This window comes from Tachypleus tridentatus, chromosome 5 (genome assembly GCF_004210375.1).
Source record: "Tachypleus tridentatus isolate NWPU-2018 chromosome 5, ASM421037v1, whole genome shotgun sequence".
Taxonomy (NCBI): domain Eukaryota; kingdom Metazoa; phylum Arthropoda; class Merostomata; order Xiphosura; family Limulidae; genus Tachypleus; species Tachypleus tridentatus.
Window position 1 is genome coordinate 6,525,625 of NC_134829.1, and position 19,987 is coordinate 6,545,611.

At 31.7% G+C, this 19,987-nt stretch overlaps 1 protein-coding gene and 1 pseudogene across 5 annotated transcripts in view; one reads left to right on the forward strand and one right to left on the reverse strand.

Moving 5' to 3' along the window:
• Nucleotides 1-1,256: 1,256 nt before the first annotated feature.
• LOC143250421 (akirin-2-like) lies at nt 1,257-12,007 on the forward strand (annotated as a pseudogene). The gene is made up of 5 exons (XR_013028178.1): nt 1,257-1,341; nt 4,843-5,077; nt 8,196-8,453; nt 9,251-9,322; nt 11,553-12,007. The product of XR_013028178.1 is annotated as an akirin-2-like (transcript).
• A 5,528-nt stretch (nt 12,008-17,535) lies between these two features.
• Nucleotides 17,536-19,987, reverse strand: part of LOC143250420 (protein FAM76A-like) — a 42,376-nt gene continuing 39,924 nt past the window's right edge. For all 4 annotated transcript variants that reach the window (XM_076500890.1, XM_076500889.1, XM_076500888.1 and 1 more), the window contains exon 10: nt 17,536-18,563. In XM_076500890.1, coding sequence (XP_076357005.1) covers nt 18,477-18,563 — 87 coding nt within the window. In that variant the 3' untranslated portion in view covers nt 17,536-18,476. The remainder of the gene's footprint in view (nt 18,564-19,987) is intronic.

Consider the following 19,987-nt stretch of genomic DNA (forward strand, 5'->3'; position numbering starts at 1 on the left):
ATGGACACCAGACATCTTAGGATAAATCTTTCTTGTGTTTCTCAAATTCATGTGGCTTTTCAGTGTCCCATATGCAGTTATGTCTGTTGACTTTACTACTAATGTGAAATGTTACTTCGTCAGAAAACATTAAATGGTCCAAAATGAGGCATTACTGATAAATTTTCATTAAATTGATGACAGAAAGTCAGTCGTGCGTGATAATCGTCTTCTAGCAACATTTGGCGGACTTGAATTTTGTAAGCTTTCATGTGAAGTTTTGTTCTGAGAATTTTGCGCACTGTTGAGTCTGGAATACCCAGCTCCAAAGATCCCCGCTTTACTGATTTCCGTGGACTTTAAATAAAGGTTTGTTCTATAACTACTACATTTTCCTCACTTACACTTGGCCTTCCAGATCGTGACTTATCATTGAGAGAACCTATTTATTTGAACATATTTATCCAGTTAGTTATGGAATTCCTATGTGGTGCATCTTTATTATAATTGGTTCTAAATCTTCTTTGGACCGCGATGACAGATTTTACATCGGCTAACAACGGGACACAGTACACTTTCTTTTCTGTTGATACCGTGGGTCAATTCTATTTCTGCAAACAAAATAATGAACAAATTAATAAAATAAAAATAACAACCAATTTATTGCTAGATCATGATAAAATAAATGCATCACACTTCTCAGTGCTCTTTGGCCCGACATGGCCAGGTGGGTTAAGGCGTTCGACTCGTAGTCTGAGGGTCACAGGTTCGAATTCTCGTCGCACCAAACATGCTCGCCCTTTCAGCCGCTAGGGCGTTATAATGGTACGGTTAATCCCAGTATTCGTTTGTAAAGAGAGTGGCCCAAGAGTTGGCGGTGGGTGGTGATGATTAGCTAGCTATCTTCCCTCTTGTCTTACATTGCTAAATTAGGGACGGCTAGCGTAGATATCCCTCGCGTAGCTTTGCGCGAAATTTTATCATGTATAGAACTGAAGTTATGAAAATTAAAAACTGCACAAGACGTTAGAATGACCCTGTATATACAACTAACTAGGAACGGGGAATGCCATAAAAGTTTATGATAATTAAAATAAATTGCATCATCATTTCTTAGTTTTTATCGATATTTAATGATTATTTGACGACAAACCATATCATAAATATTCGCATTATGATTACAGTTTGGTTCTTTTAGCTTAAAACTGCATGACAGGATATGGATATTCTATCCTGTGGACCAACAGTAAGTTTACTGACTTATAACAGTATAATTTGGAGTTCAGATACACATGGTGGGCAGAAAGCATATATCCTATTACATAGTTTTACGATCCTGTGACAGAAAGGGTAAGATATTTGGTGAGTTTAACGGGCGTCATTTTCTTTGTATTATTAACTATATATCAGTCAGGAAAAAAAAGTAATGTAATATAAGCAGTAAAATAAATGGCTTATTGTTTATGTTAGACAGATAAAACATCAAATTTAAAATTAGTATTTATGGTTGATCAAATAGTTTAATTATAATTTAAACAATGAAATCAGATAGTTTGTAGCAGTTAAGTTTTATTTATGTGTATGTATTACAAATTTTATTACTGACATCTATAACTTATGAAACGATGAGCGCGTGCGCTGTTCGTTTATGCTTATTCTAACTGAGAGCGTTAAGTATGGTATGCAATCTAAACTGTAGTCTTAAGCGTGTTTGGACGTTGTTCGTTGATAGTCTGAAAATACGCTGGTAAAATTTGTGTACTTTTTATTTATTTTATTTCAAATTTTTATAAATTTTTTATTTATGTTTAAGGCAACAGTTACGAATAAATTTTTCGTTTATTTTAAAACCAAAATTTAAGAAATAAAAATAAATTAGATTTGAATGGCTTTGTTACGTTAGGCTTAGGAAGCAACTCTTCTTACTGGGGAGTGTATTTACTTGTTTTAAGATTTTGTGAAACTATAATTACGGACTGCTTCAGTACTTGTCCAAAAATTTAAGAAGCTTTAAAAAAAACAGTGTTATGTGTTTTATTGAAAGTATCTAAGGTTATTTTGGGCTCGTGGCGAGTTATTTATTCACTTTCAATACTCAAATGCAACAAAGACAGAATATTATTTGTATTTAACGACAAACGTTATTTAGTATTAATCTAAATTGCATCTATGAAAAATGAGATTGTGAAGCTTTACAAATAATATTATTATTAATAGAGTTTTGAAAGCTTAAAGTTAATGTTAGTTGGGTTTACTGAAACAGTATGTTAGCACTATAATTTTATAACATTTAAAATTAAGTACAGAATATTTAATTTTATATGGTAGAGGTCTTAGTACAACACCAGCCAAACATCAATAACTATAAATGTGTATATATTTTTTTTCTCTAAATTAATATTAATATATTTCATCATGTAGTTTGTGCACTTTCTACAACCCAGACTTCATTGTTTTTATTTTTCCAGACTATCTAAGTTTAACAGATCCTTATTGTTGAAGTTTAACTTTATCACTGATTTATGCTACTATCTATTAACCTAATAAATTTGAATAACTTGACAGTTAATAGTACCATACAATTGTGGCTCAATAATCTATATTATTCATACAATAAACACAAGTCCAAAGGAGAACTGTAAAACAGGACATGAACATGAAAGTTATTTCTTTCCCATCATTGTTACATACACTATACAGAATGTACTCAAGTTTCATATAATACTTCTCACTGTGAAACAGTACAGTCATTTTTCTTTTATTAAGACTTTTAAATTACACCTTGAACTATTAAGTCTAGTTCTGCCCTTTAGATATCTTTAACTATTGTACGTTTCATTGTATAAAAACTTATTGTACTTTCACCAGTTTCATAAAAGAAAAAATAGCCAATTCTAACATTATTATGTATTATTTATATGTCAATACAATATGTGTATTTTCATTCTCAGTAAAATAGTCATGTATTGGTGAATATTGTAGACTAGTCTAAGAATTAAACCAAAGTGTACTGTAATTTATAGATATTACATCTTGTTAGGTATTGAATTACCTGGAAAATTGTGGAAAAAATTATTTTTTCTGAGTGTCTTACAATTCTACACTATTTACTGGTTGTGTGTATTATTACTATATAATGTGGGATTCCAGAATATGTGAGCTTTTGCTATATTCATCATCAGTGGTTGATTATATTATTGTATAAGTATGATTCCTGTATTCTGACAAAGTTATGGATTGCTATAATAATAACATTCCATGGTTGATGAGCAAGCTTCATATAGGCCTTCATTTTTAACAAAATGTTTTTTTTTTCTAAATGTATACATATCAAAATATAGCTATCCACCTCTGTTGGGAACTTTGTATTTGTTCATAATTAAATACTATGGATTACTTGAGACTACCTTCTATTTCAGTAGGAAAATTGAGTACCTTGTTGATGCTAGATAAAACTCTACTGTATGATAAATGTCATCAGAACCGAACAATTTTGACACGCGGTTCCAGGGTGGTTTACTCTGTCTAGTTTTATCCACGTGTGTGTTTGTTGCTACCTGGGATTTGTACAAGTTTACCAAATGATACTGATATATTCTGAGCATTTTGAGGAATTACTATACTAGCTGAAAACCCCAAATACTTACAGGGCCATTGATAGTAAATTGCTACAGAATGAGTTACTCTTGTGATCATTACAATTCATACTTGAACCATTGATTAGTCTTGTTATGAGATAGTCACACTATTGCTAGCGTATAGGTTAGGTCATGCAAGCAGCATTATTTATTGTGCTGTTGGAAGAGGTTACTAGGAGTGAACTGTCATCATATAAAGCCAGGTTAAGATCTCTCTGAAGTTTTTTCTCATAAAAAAAGACTTGGAGAGGATTTCAGGTTGCTAAGGAAATTTATTGTGTAATTATTTTTTGTATCTGATGGACTAGAGGATACATACAAACTTTGGCAGGTTAAGAGCTTCAGTTAAGACAGTTTTCTTCTTCTACCAGGATAGCTGATCTTTGGAAAGGGTTGTCTTGAGATATTGTACACACAATAAATTTAAGTGGGTTAATGAAAAGATTTGATAGACATTGAATGATAAGGGCTGGATTTTTTTTATTTCTTTAATTTTAGGATGGAATGACAGGTTCTTTGTTGTCCTTATGTCATGAAGATCATTGTTGGATATGTGTGGTTGTGATTTAGCACAGTTGTTGGGAGTTCTTCAGTAATTATAAGAATGAGAGATCTAATGGTGATATGATAACTGATGCACAGGGCCAATTGAGTACTGTCTTCTTTTATTATGTATTAAACATTTCATTATTATAAATATAGTGATATATAAATAGCACATCATGGAATCAGAAACTAAAAGTTCCTTCCAAATATACCTGACATTATGTCCTATAAACCAAATGATAAATTTGTTTTCTGTAACTTTGTAACATTTCAATTTTTCTCTAAGTATGGTGTCATGTTATTTAGAATAGACATGTTAGTCTATGAATTGATTGTTTAATATTTTCACATTTTTCTATGTTGGCTTTAAAGGTTAGCTGCTTACAGTCAAACCTGTTTTCAGTAAAATATTATGGATGAATTGGAATTTGTATTTAATAAACTAGTTTCTTAAGCTTGTTAAACTTCATGAAGTACTATTGGGATTATGGCTGAAAATACCTGACAAAATTTGTTCTAATCTTTTTAAGTAGAAATGTGAGAAAACTATTTAATTGTCTATACTGATGGCTAGGTTCAGTTTGAGGTTTTCTATAAGTACATAGTTGTCTATTGTTGAGTTGATATTAACCATTACAGCATTTGATTAGTTGCTCAGTGTTAATTTTTCCATTATAAGGTTCCATACACTGTTTGGGTAGTTTCCACACTTCTGAATTTCAAATTATTATGGCGTGTGTTACCTTGAAGAGGCCGTCACGAGTGGGATCCGATCTTAAGTCCGAGAAATAGCAAAGCTCCTAAGAGAAGAAGGTGTATACCATTAACAAGTTCAACAGCTCTACCAAAAACAGCAACGTTTGGTGAAACACAGTTGTCACCATTTGAAGAGGCAACTCCAACTCTTTCTTCAGGTAATTCTACAGGAAGATTAGGCCTAAATCCTACATCATAACTGTGGTTAAATTGTACATGATTAAATGCTTTCATTGACGTATGATAGTAAAAGTGTTAACTACAGATATGTTGTAAGTCTTAAACCAAGATACTGATATGGTTTCAACATTGATACTTTAAAACACAATCAAATACAACATTGTGTCTTGTTAAGAACTGGGGGATTGATTGATTGGTAATGGATTAACATAGCATGATAAAATTGTTTAATGTCACAACAATAACTAATCAGTTCAAGTAATTTCAATTATTCCACTTATTAAAGTTTTGTATAATAATAGTGAAATCGGTTATTGAGTCTATGGTTTAATTGGCTAAGATATTCTTTTGTTCACCCATTTCTAACCATCATTGTGCCATGAAAATAATTTAATTAAAATTATTTTCCCATTATTATTGTTGTAAGTTACTCCATCTAAGTTATTGAAATATTTCCATTATGATTTTGTTATTTTTTGATTAATTCAGATTTCTTGACTTCAGATGACAGTTGATACCACAGTCATAACCTTATTGAACTAGTGTTTCAGTTATCCAAGTCTAATGAGAGTAATTCTTTAGTTGACCACAGTATATTGAGCTCAATGTACTAATGTTTTTCATGTGCCTTCAGAAAATGTAGCAAGTGATTTTTAGTAAACTATTTCTACAGAATGTTTGTGGCTTTCTGAACAATATGCTGAGTGAGTGAAACATGTTTTCATGCTAGAAATATAAATTTCATTTTAGAGTTTTCATATTTCATCTGATAACATCCACAAATTTATAAGTGAATATCAAAAGATTTTTGTATATTTTATTTCATTTTATGATTTAAGCTGCTGTACTTTATACCCGCTGAACGAGTAAACCTTGGTTTCGCTGCTGTACTCTGGATCAGTAATCCATGCATGAAAAGCAATAAACCACAGCAAAAACCCATTATCTGTTTCCCGTACAGCTGATCTAAACAACATGCAGTGTTTGAAGGAGTGTTTGAGCTGATGTTTTATGTTTTGTTAGACTGCTAACAAGTTTGTAATTACACATAAAATAATTCTAGTTCTTACTTTGTATTGGATAGGTTTTTAACTTGAGCAAAAAATTTACCTTCTATTAATCTAAGTTTCAGAAGTGTGGGTACTTTGATAAAATACATGTAGTTTACATCTATCTATCTTAGAGTAAAATATATACATCTGTCACTAGAATAGAATATCCCTAAAATATTGAATATAACTGGCTTTCTAATATAGTTGTAAGCAAGTTAAAGGTGTTATTATAGTGCATACTTTCCAAGAGACATTAGTGTGTTGTGTGGCCAAAAGAACATTGGGACACGCTGTTTGTATTAACAGGAGTGATATTTGAGCAGTTTTTCACCTTCCGTGTCAGTGGTAATCCAAATTATTGTATATATTCTGTAGACATGTCCTACATAACTCTTACTTAACATACCAGATTGTAAGTCATACCTGTCTGTAATTCTGATTGAATTTCTTACTTTCCACCAACAATGAGTATGGAAACATTATTTTTCAAACTTAATACACTGTTAGATCTTTTTAACCTATAATTAGGAGTTTCATTTGGTGTAAATATAAACCACTTGAGCAAAGTTGTTCAACAAAAAACTAATCAGGTTTGAGAAATTTTTGCCTGTGCACAAAGCCGTAAGCTATTGGACTAATATTTTTACTACAGCTTCACATATGAGTAAAAGTGAACAGTTGTTTCATTGTCATTTAGACTACATATGGTTGATTTAAGAGTAATAAAACTGTAAGGTGAAAGGACATGCAGATACACAAGTTTTAATTAGATCAAAGCAGTGTCTAAGTCAAATATTTAAAATTATATGGATGGACAGCTATTACTCATCATCAACTTTTAAGCACAAGTTTGTTAAATTTTATAAATTATCCTAATTAAAGATAAAAATGGTTAGTGCCATGTGATGTTAACTTAAGCAGTTAGGTTGATATGGCTGTAATGAGGGTGATGACAAGAACCTGTTAATCTGAATTCCATGGCATTAGTATAAAAGAAGCTATTAATATTATTTTAGAGAGGAAAATTATATCTATGTATTTCAAAGAATCTGGTTGTTCCTGTAAAGTTTTGGTCTGTTTCAAATAATAGGTTTGTGATTGAGTGTCTTTGTTTTTTGTTGGTGTGTATGGACGAGAATCTTTATCCAAACAAAAACACCTTAGGTGTGAATATAAGGATTCAGTATGAGACTTGAAGTAAATCATAACTGGTGGTCAAACAGGTAGCTACACTTATAGTATTGATAACAATTTTATATTCTATTCATTGATTAGAAACCTGGACCACATTTGTTGTTGAACTGGTGTAAACATCTGATTGATGCTATCATTAAATATTGTGACATCAATAAATTATGGAAATTTAATAATAAAAACTTAAAATATATTCTTTGTTATAATTCAAAAAGTAGAAGAAGACATCATTAGTAAATCATGTGAACTAAAACCTTAAGTCTGAAATTTGCCTTTTGTTACAACTTGAATAGTTGCAGAAAGCATCGTGAATAAAGAATACAAACTGGAACCATTTAAGGTTAAAACCTGCCTTTTCACTAGTGGCAGTAGGTAGTTTGGACCAATTGTATTATTTCTGGTTGGAAATTTAAAACTTAGATGATAATAGAATAAGAGTCCTCTAGCTAAAAGGGAAACATGTTTTCTGGCACTAAGAATTAAAACCCTGACCATAGAACCATGAGGCAGAACAAATCTAATTAATTGTAAATGATGATGAGAAATAGTAATTACAACATTTGTTTTAATAAAACTGACTTTCATTATATAATGTTTCTACTGACATGAATTCATATAATTTCTGGACGTAGGCAATCAAGAACACATTAAAAGGCAATGAATTGTTAAAAACTTGTATTTTCAGTAATAAATAACAATTGTACAAGTTTAATTTTAGTTAGATTTTGTTTTAAAAGAACTTGTATGATAATGTAGTTTGTAAAGTAAGAATGTTCTTTAACACAATATAAAACATGCATGTTTTAACTTAATTAGCCAATATGTAACAGTTTGGCATGTTCCTGTTTAGAACAAATTGTTTCAAACATTCGAGATGAGATGAAGAAACTTCAGCACAGGAAACAGCTCCATTTTTCACATTCCGAAAGTCAGGTGTCAGAGTCTCAGTTCCCCGATATGTCCATAAGTTATGGTTCCACGTCCAACCACAAGGACCAACCTTTATTTACCTTCCGTCAGGTTGGTATTATCTGCGAGAGACTCTTAGCAGACAGAGAACATCACATTAGAGAGCAGTATGATCGTGTCATGACCACAAAACTTGCAGGTAAAAAGGGGTTAGGGTCAACACCTATTTAAGAAATGATTAGAGTTGTATAATTACAACATTTAGCTACTCAGTTAATCAAGAGAATCCTTAATCAGTTCTCCCATGGCTCTGTGATTGTGTGAATACTTATAAATACCTGTTTTGATTGTATTAATGATGTAATAAATGACTATAACTAATTAACTGTATTACCTAGCTTTGTAGAACTGTTTGTATTCATAAAGGATTTCAGATCTTGGTTTGTGAAAATCTGGTACAGAAATGTTGAATACATGTTTTATTGAAATTGTAACTTCACTGTATAAGTTATTGGTTGAACGATACTTGGAGTACTGTATTCAGTCTTGGGCTCCAAACATTCAGAATAGTTCCTTGGATGAAAAGGTTCCCATACTAGGACAGATTAACATCTCAAGTTGTTTATCTTGAAAACAAAAAGTGATTTGATTGAAGCATTAAAGATTGTTCATACTTGTTAAAAATAGCAGAACTATTCAGCTAAGAAAGTACTATCTTTATAACAGATTGTTAGCCTTTGGAAGGGGTTATGTTGAGAAGTTGTGTATACAACAAAGTGGATAAAAGTTTAAGGAAATGTTTGATGAATATTTGAATCTTGAGGGCTAGCTTTCAATGTAGCTTAGTAAGTTATACGTTGTTTACTGGTGATTGTAACATTGATACTTTATACATTGTACTATTATTCATTTCCAATTTAACAGCTGCTTTATTTTGTATTGAAAATTTCCCATCAGTTTATTGATAATGTTTCAATATCCTTCTACTTCCTCCAGAACAGTACGACACTTTTGTGAAGTTTACTTATGATCAGATACAGAAGAAATTTGAGAGTGGAGTACCTAGTTGTAAGTAACAGTGGTCTAACTACTACTGTTCCCAGTTAAGTCAGAATTAGTTATAGTACATTTGACTACTATAAGTCTTCAGATCCAGCAAGAGTAATAGGAAATAGTTTCTTTATGAATATAATAAATAAATGTTCTAACAAATGTGGATTATCCTCCATTCCAGGACAATGTTGTATACCAACACAATGGAGCGATCTTGGAATGGGACAGTCTTGTACCACATTATGGAATGAATCTGTTAACACACCACACATACGTAATTAATGTTACATAGCTGGTCCCTTGTTCTTGACTACAGAATTTATAGTTTCACCTTACCATCATGTCTTTCATACTCATTACAGACAAACTAGTGTAGTAAACCTTCCTCTGTACCAGTTGTTAACCTCTGTTGTGCTAAATCTTCTGAGAACAGTTTTGATGCACTTGGTATAATAAACACAAGTTCATGTACACATTAAGTATTTGTACTATAACGTTTGATACAACGTGTATCTTCACAAAATTTGGTAGACTTTTGATAAAGATTACAAGTATTTTGTATATTTTAAAAAATCAGATTTTTTAATTAAATACTTTTAGTAGAGATTTGTTCATAAAAATAATCAATTTGAGTACTTGTCTGAGTGCAAAGTGATTTCATGTTATGATTAGAAACCAATCTTTCAAACTCTAAAACCTAAATATATTTCAAATGTTTATTTCACCAAAACTTTATTTTCTATACGTTGTGTGGGGTTTGTTGCTTAACCAATCTTGTACCCATCATGTGTAAATTAGGAAATATAAATTGTTTCTTGTACTAAAATGATTATGTAACACAGATGTTTAGTTTAAATAGCTTAAGCCTCGAATGCTGTATATGAACGTTTTCTTTATTATTATATTGACCTTCAAGTCATGCTTACTTAACATTACATAGCTTGGATTGATGGCAGTGCATGTGCACTAATTTTGTTATGTATCCAGTAATATAAAACTGACCTTTTGGTCTTGCCTGTTTTAGTGGACTAGTATTTTGTAATGTACAGTCACATTTCAATTATTATACATTGTGTATCACTACTATTTAGAAATAAATTGAAATTGTGTTTCTTACAATATAGAACAATAGAACAAGAATCAAACAATTATCACTTCTTGCTACAACCTCTGTTGTAACTGGACACAAGTTGCTAAGCCTTTTAAAATGTTGCACATTGAGGATTTTTTTTTTTTGGGGGGGGGTATCTGATATCGTAAAAGCCCACTACTTTATTAACCTCACTTAAGTAACTAAGATTTATTTAGATTTTAAAAATATGAACATTTGAGCAGGTTAAAGACAACTTATCCCACTGACATCTTGGATTAAAAGGCCATTGTAATTTTTAAACAGTGCTACACTTAACATACCATGTGACTCACTAATATATTGGGTTGAGGAATAATTCGTGAGCGTTTTTTCAAGTTAAAAAAATATTCATAAATGAAATGCTTTCGCAAAATATTTTGTCATTTGGTAGATAATTTTTTGCTCTAATAGATGGTGTGTTTGATTTTCATATGTCTTTAATTTTTGCTTTCATTTTCAGCTCATTAAATGGACTGTCAAGTGGACAAAATTGAGCATTTTCGACACCATCTGCTTTTCGCAATTAATTTCGTGCAATTTCGTTTAAAACAATGCATACTATATACCTAGGTATTACATGAAATAAAGTATCATAATAAATGTTTTGGGTGTAATGTGTTCATGCATTGAAGTATTGTATAGTCTTGCATGTAATGCTTGAATGAAATTATTTAAAAACGCTCACGAATTATTCCTCAACCTAATATATATATTTATTTTAATATTTACTTTTAAATTAAGAAATTAACTAATATACAATATTAATGTTTGAATGCAAATCAACAAACATGATGACATGACCTTTGAACCCTGACCTGTTCTGAAAAAGTTAAATGGTTTTAAAAACATTTGTTGTAATATAGAAACAACAGCTTAACATATATAATCATTCACAACTGTGTGTTAATTTCATATGGTGTAACTCTTAAAGTAATTTAAAATGTTTTCACTTGTATCTGATATGTACGTACACACAGATAGGCAGAAATGAGATGATTGTTGATATAATTAGTTGATGTGTATTTTACCTGTAGAGTTGTTTTTGTTTCAACTGTTCACTTTAATAATGTAACAGGCTCTACGTTTCAATAAGATATCTTTGTTTTTTTCCAGACTTATCTTAACCATGGCTGGTTAGTAAGTGATAAGGTTTACTGACCAAACAGAAGACTTGTGCCATTATGCGATGAAGAAAGACTTCATGAAACCTGTGTGTATTGATAGCTAAGCAAGGGTTCTATTAAATCATACAAAAAATTGTACTTTATGCACTTCTGACTTGCAAAGAGGAAAGTTTCGTATTTTCTAGTACACTAAGTTTTAAGGTGTTGATATTTGTGTAGATACGTATGAGATGAATATACTCAAGAAACATAATTTATTTCATGGTTAACTGGTATTAAAGACAACTTCCTGTTTTCAAGCTAGCTGTTCAGAGAAACTTGTAATAAATGTGTACATAGCTTGTAACAAACAAACTTGAACGGTAACCCACTTCTTTATTGTGAAACAAACAGATTTTATTGTCTGTATTTCAACAAAATTACCAATAAAAATGTATACTTTTACCTTGTATCAACTCTTAAATAAAAAATAAACTTCAATAACTGATACTTAAATATAAGTGAACCATTTATGCAGCATAAAGAATGTTTTAAGTCATAAAGATGGAATTTTATTGAAACCTTTCACATCTGTGCAACTTGGTTATTAATCTTCACGTTTAAAATTTATTAAAAAGGACTACACATAAGTACTTCGACTGTTGCATTTGTTGTTTTTTGTCTTTCACTAAAAATATCACTGCAACATAATGAATCTTTGTAGAATGGATGGCAACAGCCTGTTGTGGAGATAAAAAATTGCTGTCCATTCTACAAACTTTCATCATGAATACTCTGCTTAAACAATCTATCAAAGAATCATTACAACATATACTCTTCAAAAAAAGAAACGCAAAAGGGATATTTTTATTTTAAAGAGAAATATATGTAATAACATTACAAGCTCAGAGTATGTGATGTTACATGTGTTAAGGTACTGATTGTCAGACCAAAATGACAATAAAAGTTGTGCACTTTGAAAATGGAGGAAAACATTGGATGTTTCGCCAAAACGTATGCATGTCCAATAAATTTGTTTGAGAGAACTGCATGTTTTGCAAGTGCAACATGTGCAAAATCCCTATAAAAGTGACGGGTTCTCGGTTTCCATAGCTCAGTGTTAAGCCACCGACACGCAATACAGTTATGCCAAGACTGACTGAAGCACAACGCAACAATGCCATTTGTTGCTTGGAAGCAGGCGAATCTCGATCAGATGTTGCCAGAGCTGTGAATGTCCACCCAAGCACCGTCACAAGGCTATGGAATCGTCACCAACAACATGGATCAACTTGTGGCCGTCCACGATCTGGCAGACCTCGTGTGACCACACCCACCCAAGATCGCTACATCCGGTTACGTCACCTTCGGGATAGGACCACTACTGCGACGTCTACTGCCTCAACCATACCAGGGCTGCGTAGGATTTCCGATCAGACCGTACGCAACCGTCGACGAGATTCTTAGGCCCCATGTGCAACCCATCATGGTGAACGTCAACGATGCTTTTCAACATGACAACGCCCATCCTCACACAGCCTGGCTCACCACTATCTTCTTGAGACACCACAACATCAACGTTCTTCCCTGGCCCTCCAGATCACCAGATTTAAACCCCATCAAACATCTTTGGGACGAGTTGGACCGCCGTCTGTGATGGCAACATCCGCAGACTCTACCTCAGCTTGCAGCAGCTTTGCAGGCTGAAAGGACAGCCATTCCACAGGATGTGATTCGTCATCTCATCACTTCCATGGGCAGGAGATGCCAAGCAGTTATTGATGCTCACAGGGGGCATACTCGTTATTGACGTTGAGTGACGTTAAACTTCAACTAGTGAGTGTGGTCTTCGCCTTTGCAGACTTTGGATGTTCAGCAGTGAATGTGCAAAGTTTCACACGTCATACAGAACTACCCGGAATAAACTTGTTAACAATACAAGGTCTGTTAAAGAAAATACGCAGAATGATGTCATAAAACAAAATGTACTTTATTTAGAAGTTACAGGTCTGGGACCCCTTCAAAGTACTCTCCTCCCCAATGCACACACTTATCCCAATGGTGTTTCCACTTGTTGAAACAGTCCTGGTATGCTTCTTTTGTAATGTCCTCCAGCTCCTTCATTAGCATTTGCCTTAATCTCGGAATCGTCTCAAATCTTCTTCCTTTCAAGGGTCTTTTGAGTTTAGGGAACAAAAAAAAATCGCAAGGAGCAAGGTCAGGTGAGTAGGGGAAGAACAGTGATCGAGTGTTTGGCCAAAAACTCAAGAGTTCTGCGTGGCACAAATTTCGCAGCAACGAGGTGCATCTTCAATTTTTCTATCAAAATCTCATAACAAGATCAAACTGATATCCCACACTCTTCAGCAAGCTCCCTGACAGTCGATTTGCCCGCACCAGGGTGTTGATTTTGTCGACGTGTGGGTCGTCCAGGATGCTCATCATCTTCAATGGACTGTCGACCATCCTTAAAACGTTCATGCCACTTGAAACATGCTGTACGCTTCATAGCAACATCACCATAAGCCGTGTTAAGCATAGCAAAAAGTTTCAGTCGCAGATTTTCCAAGTTTAACACAAAATTTGACAGCAAGTCGTTGCTCCTTCAGGTCATTCATTCTGAAATCCGCCAAACGAAAAAATCACACTTCACTTAAAACCACATAGCTAATACACAAATGAAGATATCTGCAATCAGGAAATGGCGTCGTGATCAGCTGATCTGCGCGAACTTGGAGACACCAAGCCGATTCCCCTGGAACCAACTGGAGCCGCGCAATTCAAACAGTCTGTGTATTTTTTGAACAGGCCTCGTATGTCTCAAATTTTGCCTTTTGCGTTTCTTTTTTTGAAGAGTATATTTATGAAAGTGTTTGAAACTGATAATTCTTTTAGATTTCTCCACTAGACTGATCTTAAATTTTTAATAAACTTGTATGTCTATAACACTTCATAGATTTTTTTAGTACACAAAAATTTTACTTTAACTGGGATTTGTCCATGTGTATGATAAGAATAAGTGATTTCCACATTAAGAGTAAAAAGTCTCCAATATATCATTGTATTTGCATAATTTATAAAATCTATGTAAATTTCAAACTTTGTTTTTCCTAACTTTATAAAAGGTTGGTCAATTTGACTTACCTTGTAACCACCACAAATAAATCTACATACCCTTTTTTTTCCCTTTTTTAGGACATCAAGTTGTAATGTGAAATGTTTACCCTAAATAGCTTTATTATACTCAATATTTATCTGTTGAATATCTCTCTGAACTCTAGTATTCACACTATTGCAAGTTAATGAATGTGCTGTTTCCTGCATGAAAAATATTTTTTATATTTTAGTTACTTTGATAAAAACCAATAATGAGTTACGTGGGTCACATTAATGTTTGCTGTTGATGATGCTTAATTCTAGTTTTTATACTGATTGTAGTACTGCACTACAATTTTTCATTTAAACAATGCCTCATTTTGTTTGGCTTTCTAACTATGGACTAGTGCTGTTAAATTTTCATATAAACTCATTGTGCATTTCCTGTGGGAATCGAGCTCGAACTGAGTGTGAAATTGACAGTTCTCTTTACAACAACAATTTAATATATCAGTTGGTAATTTAAAACCTTGACTTCCTATAGATTATAAACATAGCTTTCAATACCAGAGAACTGCTGCTAATCTGAGAAAAGAATAATCAAAATGAGGGTGGCAAGAGTATATTTAATGCCACTGACCAAAGAAGATTGAAGGCTATGAAAATTATGCTTTGCCAGACAACAACATGAGTAACACACATTAAGTTTTGTAGAGGAGAGAAAATGTCACCATTCTCAAAAGTAAGGTGAAATACTATTTTCAAATATTGCCTTAGAAAACTTGTATTAAAATATGAATTATTAGCTCTGTTTTTGTTATATCATGAAAAGAAAATATTAAATTTCAAATGTAATTCAAACTTCATGACATACAAAGAAAAAGATGCCCATTAAGAGAGGATTAATGTTATTGCACACTTCAGTGTGCCACCAAATGTTTTATAAATTAACACATCAAACATGTTTAAGTAAACAATATTTCACCAGTAAAATGTTTATAATCAGGTATGGTTTGATAATGATTAAATATCATTCAGGATAAAGTCATTCTTCAACAGTAACACAAAATATTGTTAACACCCACTTATAGAAAAACTGGGAGATACTTCTGTGTGTATTTACATATTGTAACAACCTCTATGTATTTATTAAGTACACAAATAATACTGATATCCAATTGCCAGTGACCATCGATACTTTAAAAATTTAACATTTAAAAATAAATTACTTTTATAAAAACTTTAACATGCAAAAAAATGTTTTAATGGTTAGTGTAAAGCTACTAATAATAAAATTAACCATTTATTATTGAACAGGTAGTAGGTTCTCTCTCAGTAATAATTTGTAATGAAGTAACCTCACATAAAGAACTAATGCATATATGTAACAACTTTGGAAAAGCAGATATTTTACACCAAAGTAATACATGATCTTATGATGTACTCACTGTAGATAAAACACGAGACCAAACCTTAGGTCACTCTGTAATTAACCTTAAATTCCATTTGAAAGTTATTGTAGTACATAAACGTCAACTGTTTATAAGTAATATATCCACACCTAAAAAACTGAAAGGATTTGAAACATCTTGTAAATAATACATCCATACCTAAAAAAACAAAGGATTTTAAACATGCTGTAAACAATACATCAATACCTAAAGAACTAAAAGGATTTTAAACATGCTGTAAACAATACATCGATACCTAAAGAACTAAAAGGATTTTAAGCATGCTGTAAACAATACATCTACACCTAAAGAACTAAAGGGATTTTACACATTCTGTAAACAATACATCCATACCTAAAGAACTAAAAGGATTTTAAACATGCTGTAAACAATACATCCATACCTAAAGAACTAAAAGGATTTTAAACATGCTGTAAACAATACATCCATACCTAAAGAACGAAAAGGATTTTAAACATGCTGTAAACAATACATCCATTTTCTTAGTTCTTAAAGGTGTGTGTGAAATAAAAGCTGCTGAAAATATTAAATCTATAACAAGTTGGTTCAATCATATCATTTATCTATTTAATTTGGGAATATTTGAACTAAGCAGAATAAATAACAACCTTATCAGTTCCCATACTGAAAAGAGATTCCTTTCTGCTCCTGAGATACTGTACACTTACCAGCTGAGATGTTTTAAAAACAGTACCCTACAAGTATTACGAAAACTACGCCTAAAGCCAAAGACTGACTGTTCTATGTAAACAACTATCTTATAAAACAATTACTCAATGATCATAATAGCTAAAATGAAACATTCTGTAATCCTAGAAACACAACTGAATATATGGTAATGTTCACAGTACTATAATATACTGTACTACATCGGTTACAGAAGAAAACTATAAACCATTCAAGTGAAGGGTTATGGATCTTATAACAATGTCTGTACACAGGTTTGTTATTTTTAACCTGTGATGTGTACTTGTATCCAAATATTTTAACACTTGCAGTCAGTGGTAGCAGGAAATGATTATAAAACAATGGATGATGACAACTGGTTCCGTGTAACTAAACTATAACCAGTTATTGTTTGGCAACATAAATATTATTAACGTAGACCTATGAAAGTATCAATTATTGAATGTTTCCATGATTAGTTGCTGACAGATTCAACATTTACCACAGTCAAGATTTTGATTCTGTGGTGATGTGCCTAATTCATTATTGTGATAACAGTGTCTGAAAAACTTAATAAATATGAGAAAAAGATAAGTTTCTTACTATAAAGTTACATTTCTGCCACAGCACTGAATGTATCATAAAGATTGTTTGTGAACATTCTTATAACCAGTTTTTCATACAATCAATGAATGTAATGAACTGTTTTGTATGTTCTGAGGTATCTAATAGTGGAATATTCACAAGACAAACACGAGATGATAAAAACTGACGGATATTTTATTTTTTCATAATTAGTTTAAAATCTAAAAAAGTACGAATAGGGATAATAATATTAGGTGTGAGAAATAGTTTACACTAAGAAATGTCTGATTTACAAAACACTTTGTCTTAGATATGGTTAAAAACAAGATCAATCTGGTTAAGTTTTTCCCAATTTAGTCATGAATCATACAGTATTAAGAAAGGACATTTCACTATCTGTACTTTTGTCTGATCCACAGTAAATACTCACAACTTAAATATTCCAAAAAAGGTGTGTCCATCACTTCAATCACTCACTGCTACTGCTCATCTTATTACAAATAACTACATATTAATCAACACCTGTGGTAAAACTGTTAAAAATGCACAAGTATGGAAATGTTTAAAATAATTAAAAAGTTTTTATTATAGATGTGAAAACTGGACATTTTGATGTCTACAATGAATGGGAGAAACTATACTTATTAACTGTGAAGTGTAAGATGAATTTAAACATATTTACATGAAGCTTTCTAATATTGAAGTAATATCAAAAAGAAAGACAAAATTTAGCTAACAAAACCTTTTTAAAAGTGACTTACAACATTAATGTTAAAAACTTACAGTTAAAACAATCAGATTTACAAGGGTTTCAGGCCTTAATAATGTACGTCATTGTAAACACTGTTTGTAAAGTCTGTCTGTCTATACGTACATACTAGAGTGTGGTGATGATCTATGTCAGGACACGTATTCTTTCACAATTTTACAAATATCTAAAATTACTTTCTTCCAATAACCCATGACAGTATGTATTCTCACACACAGTACCATAATTAACTTTTTTTTCTTATGAAATAACAAATACATGCACAACTAAAGTTGTACAAAGGTACCATTCACGTGGTTTATTATTCCAATTAATTTATTTCAACTTCTTTTAACTCCAGTTTTCATCAGGATGTCTGTGGACTATCAGTGTTCCCTTTCTTGTTTGCCTTTGTAAGGATAACCACTTGTTTTTGGAAGAACCTTAGCTTGGTCTGAAATAAATTATATTACACACTATCAAAAACATTATTACAAACATTAAAAATTACACACAAAAGTAAATACTTCTAAAGCAAATAAGGCTTAACAATTTTAACGGGAAGGTTAAACATGTTAATTATTAAAATAGTCTTTAAACAAACCTTACAATAACTTAATAAAACAGTATGTTACATTTAAAGATTTTACCTTTAACCTCTTCCAAACCAGAAGGGAATCACTGATATCCCCCAATTTCTTCTTATTTTCCATGAAACTTATTAACTCTCTTGCTACAAGGTTAATGAATTCTTCCAACCTTGTGACCCCAAAGCAAATCAGTTTCCACACTAATACTTTCAAAATCTTATCTGTATTTTCATAAAGTTTGAAAATATTCCAGTAAAACAGATCTTTTGTACATCAAAAAAACCTGATTTTTGTAGGAAGTATTAGTACTAAAGTTATGTTCATGAATATATCGTAATACTGACAACTCCATGTGTATTTTGTAGGAAGTATTAGTACTAAAGTTATGTTCATGAATATAAGGAGTTGTAATACTGACAACTCCATGTGTATTTTGTAGGAAGTATTAGTACTAAAGTTATGTTCATGAATATATCGTAATACTGACAACTCCATGTGCATTTTGTTGAAGTATTAGTACTAAAGTTATGTTCATGAATATATCGTAATACTGACAACTACACGTGTATTTTGTAGGAAGTATTAGTACTAAAGTTTTGTTCATGAATATATGGAGTCGTAATACTGACAACTCCATGTGTAAAGTGATATTCATGTTAATATTAACAATACTTTTATTCATCTGAAAATTTTCATATTTCATTTTTATAACCTCCTAAAATAATATCAAACCTCTTTTTTCAGTTAAACTTTATAATTTATCTATTATTTTTCCTATCTAATTCTACATAGACTCAGTCAAGTTTGTAGCTACCATAAAAACACAAAATGAATATAAATTACCCATTTCTATCTTTCTAAATTGACTGCAAACTAACAGGAAACTACATTTGTTTATCCTAAACAGCTTGTACTTATTTTGTAATGTTATCTTTATATTTTATTATCTGACAAATAATCGCACCACCCAAGTTGTAAATCTGTTAACATATGTTAACTGTATTAAATGATGTAACAAGTTGTTACCAAGCAAACCTCATGAAGAAATTTTTCTTTATCTTATTCAATCTAACCTAATAAGGTTCTAATTTTTACATTTTAGCCTATTTTATAACACTTAATAAATAGATAATATACATGATAAAAAGAAATACAGTACTCACATGTGTCCTGTTTGTGTGCTATCTGCTGACAATGAAACTTAAGCCTACTAATGATACTAGTACACTAAATTTCTACTTACATAAATATAATACGACAGTGTAATATAACAATTAAAACTTATGGT